General features: G+C 38.9%; 1 protein-coding gene and 1 long non-coding RNA gene across 2 annotated transcripts in view; one reads left to right on the forward strand and one right to left on the reverse strand.

The window, feature by feature from the left end:
* LOC107568127 (F-box/LRR-repeat protein 16-like) overlaps positions 1–791 on the reverse strand; it is a 19,830-nt gene extending 19,039 nt beyond the window's left edge. Inside the window, exon 1 of the mRNA XM_016253985.1 lies at positions 430–791. Coding sequence (XP_016109471.1) covers positions 430–449 — 20 coding nt within the window. The 5' untranslated portion in view covers positions 450–791. The remainder of the gene's footprint in view (positions 1–429) is intronic.
* The window catches only part of LOC107568135 (uncharacterized), a 16,546-nt gene extending 11,489 nt beyond the window's left edge, over positions 1–5,057 (forward strand). The window contains exon 3 of the long non-coding RNA XR_001606720.1: positions 4,965–5,057. This is a non-coding gene — a long non-coding RNA (uncharacterized lncRNA). The remainder of the gene's footprint in view (positions 1–4,964) is intronic.
* Positions 5,058–8,258: the final 3,201 nt, after the last annotated feature.

Here is an 8,258-nt window from a genome sequence, read left to right on the forward strand (position 1 = left end):
GGGGGGACTCTTATTAGTACATTATCTTGTTTTAGATGATTTACTTAAAAACGACACAGTAGGCTAATAAGAAAATGTTTATTACAGTGTGTAGTCGCGTGCAGCATTTTTAGGCAGCATGCGCCCGATGTACAAAAATGCTGCCTAGGTAGGCAGTACACTAGGTTTTGAGATACAGCCAAAGACATGCACATTCACCAGAGAGGTAATAATGTTACATTCTCGTTTCCTTGTCCTTTCCCCTTTTTCGGATCAGCACTACTGATCCTCTTCCTGTCAGTGCCTGTCCTATCAGTGGGACAATTGTTATTACCAGTGGCTGATATCCTGGTTTTCCTTGAATCCTTTGCGTCAAACGCCATCTAAGCTGGATCAAAACATGCATCACATTAGAGAATAATCGACTGTATTAATAGCCGATTCTCTTACCTTTCTTTCATATGCTGCATATCACACGACCATTAATCCATCATAAATCAGATATCGCTGCCTGACTCGATGGCGTTTCCCACAACGTTGCAGGACGCATGAGGGAAAGTAAATAAATATATCAGTAGCAGCAGCAGCAGCAGCAGCCCTGCCCGTTATTTCCTTGCGGAGGTGATGATGATTTGATATGTCGATGTTGCCATAGAGATGTAAACCTTTCTCAGTAGCAAACCCGTGAAATACCACTTCACATGTGTATGGAAGGAAATATTAAACAAGTGAATTTCATGCCCTAAGCCTAAAATAACAGCCCGTTCATTCGGTTTCTCCACACAAAGCTTGCCTCCCACTCGCTGTCTCTTTCTCTCTCACATGCACACGCACACAAAACAGACCAATCCCATTTAAAGAGATAGCAGCAAAAATATCAATAATGCATCGCTTTGGGCTGGTGAGCATTGAATGTTTTGTGAGCGTTGGTTGTAACTCTTCCGTTAGAGAAAGATGAAGGCATTGTTTCATTATGTAACCACATATTTACATGCTTTCTGAAGACGCATACATGCATAATATATTACACAATGGAACACAATGTTATCCATCTTCATATGGCAGGTAGTTCTAGTAATTAAATTAGTTTGGCGTTCCATAAGTGTTGATATTTAGTATGATCACCAGTGTTCAGTGTTGTTATCTTTTTATCCTCAAAAGTAAAATGACTAATTTGCCCATGGGTATGCATAAAGGTACAATCACATTAGCAAAATTGACATTTCATGGGCAAACAGATTCAATGCCTTTTGTCAGTAGTATAGGCTATATATATATATATATATATATATGTGTGTGTGTGTGTGTGTGTGTGTGTGTGTGTGGATATCATACCGTGTGGAACACTAAATATGACCTCAATGTAACACATCAGAAATTCTCTGGAAAAAAGTTGTATTTTTATACAATAATAATGCATATTTATTTGCATTTAAATCAACGCTTATTTACATTTCTTTCAATAACATATTTAAGGTATCTCTGCAATGTATGCCTAATCCACCAATTTTTAGTCTGTGGATTGTAACATTCTGATGATGCTTTGGCTTCTATTGGAACTATTTAATGGGCAGGTAAGAAATATATAAACTAATTAGCTGCTTTTGTCTAAAAGGCAAGTTACTCGTTCTTAACATTGAATTAACTTGGAATTTTGTATGAAAGCAATATCACAGTTGCAGATTTTTTGTTGGTCTGAAATGAGCATGGCCTGTGATGGCCTTGTGCCTACAGCCGAATCACAGCTGTGCTGATCTTTTAAAATGCATGACCAATTTTGAGGATGATATTACTTGACTAAACTATATGAGTGAATGTTGTATGCTCACTGTCTGTACTTTTCTAAAAACGAACAAAAACATGATTCTTTTTTGGGGTGGAGTCAGCAGTCATCTGAATCTGTTTTAACTATTGAACTAATTACAAATGTAATACTTAGTAACTTAATATTTAAATTACTAATATATGTTTTGGATCATTTAAGGACACTGTAGTGTGCGCTAGCAGATTGTTTGACTCATGCACACTCCAATCAGTCATTTCAGCATTGCCCAGAGGCATAGGATGTATCCGACGCCCATTTTAGCTGCCTTTACATAACATCTTCATGCTGGCTTCAGTACTCAGCCAAGAAGTCTGCATCTCCTGCAGCAGTTGTTTGGATAAAATTTCTGCCGAGCACCAGCTAGACCCGCTCACAGACCGCTTTACACCTTTAATCAGCAGGTCTGTCAAATGGCTGCTGGTGAGTTGCAGCGTGCGGCTATATGCTCGGCCGCAAGAATTCTTCGGTGCTACCTTTACTCGTTATGCATGCTGAGCGCATCCCGTGTCAGCCTCCACACAGAGTCAGAGAGCTAGAGAGCTATCTATTTATAGCCTGCTCACTTGCTCCCACCCACTCCCAGCCTCCCTCATTGGACAGAGCCTGCACAACAAATGAAGAAATCCTATATGCCTATTAGGATCCTACTCAGTCCTTCAGCATAAATAATGGAGGGATTTTGGTGTGGGGAGAAGAAGTGCACCTCCTTAATAATGCATGAGCGTAGGGGCAACTGTGCCTCACTCTTCCAATGGACGAAGGTGGGGTGGATGGGCATGTGACTGTATTGTGTTTAATCATCTATTTAGGGTATAGGGTCTCCCTAGCCATCTGGCATACTGAATTTGCCTCTTTAGAGGGTTGCCCTGGGGATTTGCTTAGTTCTTTTAAATTGAGTCCGAAGCAGTGTTGTCCTAAATCTAGTTTTTCCTGCACTTTTCCTTTCCTGGGTTGCATGTTTTTGTGGGCCTCTGTAAGGGCCCCTCTCAGGCTCTCCGTGGCTGGCACCAATCTCATCAGTCATGACTTCATGCCATACAAAGGATTCCCTCACAATCAGGCCCCATCCTCGCAGATTCGGCTCACCATTGGTGTGCGTGTCCGTGTACTTTAACTGCAAGTCTAGGGAATCTCATAAAGATGTGCTTACTCTGGATTATTGTACAAAGCAGCTCAGAGAGGGAGACGGTTATGGTTTTATGGCATGTCAATAAAAACGAGGTATGTGAGGGACCAAGTTATAGCTGCAAAAACCTGATATTTTCCACTTTCTGCTTCCGTTCTCTTAAACCAACACTTGCGAATTTGTCAGGAAAATTCAGTAAAGTGGTCCAGGTTTTCTTCACAGTTGATAATGCAAATAAGAGTAATTCACCAGGATTTCACCAGTGGAGAATTAGGAGTGCCATATTAATAGGAGTTAGTCATCCATGTATTATTTCAAATATAAAAATATAAATAAATCACTTTTCAAATTGTCAAATAAAAATTAACGAAAGCAAATGTTGTTATTAATGTGACAGCAAATTATAGATTGATAAGAATAGTTTCATTGTGATCTTGTGAAGAGTTATGGGGCCGGATACATAGTCTTAACTAATTTCAGTTAGCTAATTTTTCTTTAAGACTGGTCATAACTTCTGAAAGTCAGTTATAAAAATGGAGAATTGTCTATCCAAAAAAGAAAGTCTGATTACCTCTTGGATACTAGTTGGTCAAACTAGTCCTGAAGACACAGTCTTAACAAAGTGGCTGTGTTCATGCAACCGGCCTATGATAAAAAGATTTAATTAAGGCTTTTATTCACATATGCATTTCAATTATAGGTCTCAGTTTTCATTTAAAATATCTTAATTTGGATCTTAAAAATTAACCGATGTCTTATAAACATGAAAGTGAGGAAATTATGACAGAATGTAAATTTTTTGGGTGACACATCCTCTAACGCAGGGCATGGCTGTGAGTGAAATGTGTGAAGAGAAGTTGCAATTTTTAACTCTTTTTATTAATTTTTTATTTTTTTTCAAACACGCTTCTCTCAGTACAAACATGCCTTTACACCGTGTTTGTAATCGAGAGAGAACACTTTATATGGCACTCCTAGTCCTCCATACAACTTTAATTAAATGCCAGCATGAAAACAATGCAAAGTATGTGGCCATTTGTACCTCCCATCTTATTTTTTAGTGCAGATCTCTTTTTTTTGTCGTGAGGTGGTGAATGACAACTGCATTGCCTAATTATGCAAAAGTCAAAGAATACAAAGAGTGGAAGACACCTGAAAATGCTTCTCTCATTTGCACAGTCAAATCAATCCACCAACGGTAAACTGTGGTCAGGAGAGTTGTGATAACAGCGTAAACCTGAGAGTGAGTTTGACAATCTGTGTGTGTTAAACTAACAAACATCTGCAGGATATTTGAACCATATGAAAATGACTGCAACCGTTTCCAAAAAGAATTTTTTCTTTTTGGAAAGTCAGGACAAAGAAAAGGGAATCTTAGGGAATCTTTCTGCAGGGTTAATGTTTGAGTATTATAAAAAGAAAATTAATAAACTAAAAATTTTTAAAGTAATATGTATTTATTTATCAAATCCCCCCCCCCCACACACACACACACATATACTGCATATACAGTATATTAGTGCTGTCAAATGATTAATCGCATCCAAAATAAAGGTTTTTGTTTACATAATATATGTGTGTATACTGTGTATATTTATTAAGTATATATAAATACAAAAACATGCATGTATATATTTAAGAAAAATATTTTATGTTTATATGTTCAATATATTTATATATAATATAAAATATAAGAATATAAATATATACATGTAAATATTTTCAAAATATTGACTATATGTGTGTGTATTTATATATAGATAAATATACACAGTACACACACATATATTATGTAAACAAAAACTTTTATTTTGGATGCGATTAATCATTTGACAGCACTAATATATATGTATGTTTTATTGTGGACTTTGTATTTTCCCCATTTTGTCAAAATTAGTTTAAAAAATGCATTTTTGTTTTATCAGCAGATTAAGGCTTTTCAGAATATTCTAGTATATCATACTTGAGAGATGTGGCATGATTCATAAAGCAGGATTTCAAGCTGTCTGTGTATTTTTATTATTTTTTATGTAGCAAGGGTCAACAACAACCAATCAGATCGCTCTCCACTCAAGCCTCGCTCTCCATCCAGATGTCACCACAGGCCTCAACAGCTGGAACGATGACTATAGGGTGGGTGTGTAACATGTTCAATTCAGCAATGCTCTGAATTAAAGCAAACCTCATGGAAGAGGATGCAACTGTCCATTGATTAATCAAACGAACAAGGGCACAGAGTATTAGCATGTAGATCTTACTTTAACACACCAGCCCTCCTCCATGTGTCCTGTGTAATTTAATCCCTTAGGCGGCAGATTTCGTGAATAAAAATCTGTTGCATTGCATCACATCACTCTTTGTGACATAACAGCAATTTGATTCGCAGGGCCGTGTACTTTCACCATGACTTAGAGACTGATCAGCTTGCCAGTCCAGCAACATGCTGCACTGCGGATGACTCAGCCACAACTGTTGCCATAGAAACCAGCCTCCTTTGCAATCAGTCTCTTAGTAACAGTGTTGTTGCCAAGTAACCGTATGTGAGAGTGTGTGTGTGTGTGTTTGTGTTTATCGAGTTACATTCAGATTTCTATGTGAGGGCTTGTGAATCACTGCGTCGCCATTATTGCCCGCTCCAATCGCTCTTAAGACCACTGCTTGACGTAACAAATGCATAAAACAAAGTGCTGGTGCACAAAAAACAAAATCATCATATAACTATCAGCTAAACGGAGAGCATGGACCGCTTCTGGGATAAAAAAAAGAGCATTAATTTAACTAGAAATAATATTTGGAGTTGGCTATAATATATCCACTTTTGAATATAAACTGTTGAAAACAAATGCTCAAACGAGTCTTTACTCAAGCATGACAAAACTAGCATTTTAGATGCTGTGCAATGAGATTGGTCCTTTGGTTGGTCCAGTTTTATGCTGTCCTATATCACAAGTCTTTTTTGATGCTCATTAAGGAATTTATTCAGTAAAAGTTTTTTCATCATACTTTATGCACATGTTTTCTTCTAGGCTAAGAAATTTATCCGACTTAGTTGAGCACATGCTTTTTTATGCGCATTTTTAGAATTGATATGCATCTTTCCATCCAGGGTTTTTAATGCGATATCCCAAAATGCATATAAAAATAGGTGGATGGAAACATAGCTATTGAAGCTCAAATGTGTGACGTTCTGTTTTCCATATTTAATGCACCATTACCATATTTGGTGCCATATCTTAATCAGTCTAAACTTTTATTTTGGGAGACGATATATGTTGTCGCTATGTTGTATTTTTGTATTGCGATATATTGTGAAATGGTATGTAGTTGCACCCCTAGTTGTCTGCATTTTCAGATTTTTCTCATCCATTGTTTGGTGCTGTTATGACAATTCGTTGTCTGTTGAACCAAGGAATTTGATTCAAACATGTCCCTAGATGCACTCGATGTCAAGCAGCGCCTGTTAACAATGTAAATAAACACGTTTTGTGTAGAGATTGAGAAGGTGGCAATTAATGGCCGATGTACAGTGTAAGGGGTTGAATAAGGATGGGATCCGGGGGGCCCTGCTCAACAGACAATGCAGATCTTTCAGCACTCGGTTGTTCATTCATACCGGCTGCAGCAGCCCACCCACAAGCCGCTCCACCTACAACAGGAGCCCCTCTCCAGCTTGATTGACGTCATTGCTGACGCACAGGGCCCGGAGTGGCCCGCAGATCAAAGGCAGCCACGCGCAAGCCTGAAAAGGAAATATTTTTAGCTGGCACTGAGAGGGGGGATGGAGGGGGTAGCAACTGGTCTTTGTCTAGCCCCCTCAAACAGCATATGCAGCATTGTGCTCCTCTTTTCTCCCCTCAATCTGTCATTCGTCTCCCTTCCCTTCTGTTTTGCTTAAGGATGTCAAACCACAATCTGTACGTCTACCAGATTGGCTTCATTCTGTCCTCGGTAACAAGTTTGGTTACGGGGAAAACGTAATCCTAATGCTCTCTCACAATTTACTTCCACAGCTGCCATGTAAGGGATTTAATGCGTTTTCTGTCCGGTGTCCAAAATCATTCTGCATGGTCACTGACATCACATAGGATGGTTGTGTGCAAATGCTCCCGATGGTTTATCAAAAGCCTTTAGTGTGTGTTGTATGGCTGATACACAGGGTGTTGTTTATCCTCGCTGAACCGAACAGAATTTGGGACGTGCTGACTTGCATTGGTGTGTCTGAATTAGTATTTGTCTACAAAATGACTTTTTCTGGTGTGTTCCGTATAGTTGCTCTGTCAGCATTTGCACAAGCGTGTGTGTCCATGGGGGGAAGTGAACACAACTAGAGTGCCGAACAAACTGTGGCTTTACATTAGGCGTGGGAATCGTGAAGAGTTTAACGGTTGTAAGGAATAAAGGTTTGCTAAATGACAAAATCATTTCAATAATAAAATTAGAGCGATTCTTACAAAAGGTGTGTTTACATTTACTTTTCAGAGTCTTTAGAGGTGGCAAAAATTATTTCCAAAAATTGACCTGAAAGCATACTTCACACAAAAATGAAAATTCTCTCAAAGTTGACGCTTCGAAAAAACATGCAAAATGACCACAGTGGTAAGCCATGAGACCGCAGTGGATGAATTGGTGTCTTTTTAAAGGGGTAGTTTACCCAAAAATGAAAATTATGTCATTAGTTTCTCACCCTCATGTAGTTCCAAACACGTAGGACCTTTGTTCATCTTTGGAACACAGATTAAGATATTTTTGATGAAATCTGAGAGCTTTCTGACCCTCCATAGACAGCAACGCAACTATCACGTTCAAGACCCAGAAAGGTTTTAAAGGTCCCCTGAAATGCTTAGAAACATGCAGCGTTACTCTGTGTTGACGTCATTTTAACTGAAACAGGAAGACAGGGCGGGACATATCAAGCAGCCCCGCCCCTTTTTAAAATAGCCAATCGCGTTAATTTATATCACAGCTTGGGCTAGAGCCATTCAGAGCCGTTGAGCTCCGTAAAGAGTCGGATTTGACAGGGTATGCCAGTCACAATCTCATCCATATTGCTATAAAATATAGCATTCTGTGTAGAATTCAAATAGCTCCGATACATTTTGTGGTCTGTGCTGACTCGCGCATGTGATCCGCTCCGTGCTATCGTGTCTCTGGACCGGAGCAGAGTGTGTGCGTGGTGCGGTGGTTAGCATGACAGCGTGACTTCTTTTTTTCCTCAATGGAAAGCATATTTACACTGTTTGAATCGTTCCCTGTCCCCTATATAGTGCACTACGTGCCATTCACTGTACAGAAAATACTAATTCTGTGGACAAGTGACCGATTTCAGCC

Source organism: Sinocyclocheilus grahami, unplaced genomic scaffold (genome assembly GCF_001515645.1).
Source record: "Sinocyclocheilus grahami isolate Dianchi unplaced genomic scaffold, SAMN03320097.WGS_v1.1 scaffold27.1, whole genome shotgun sequence".
In the NCBI taxonomy this organism is placed as follows: Eukaryota; Metazoa; Chordata; class Actinopteri; order Cypriniformes; family Cyprinidae; genus Sinocyclocheilus; species Sinocyclocheilus grahami.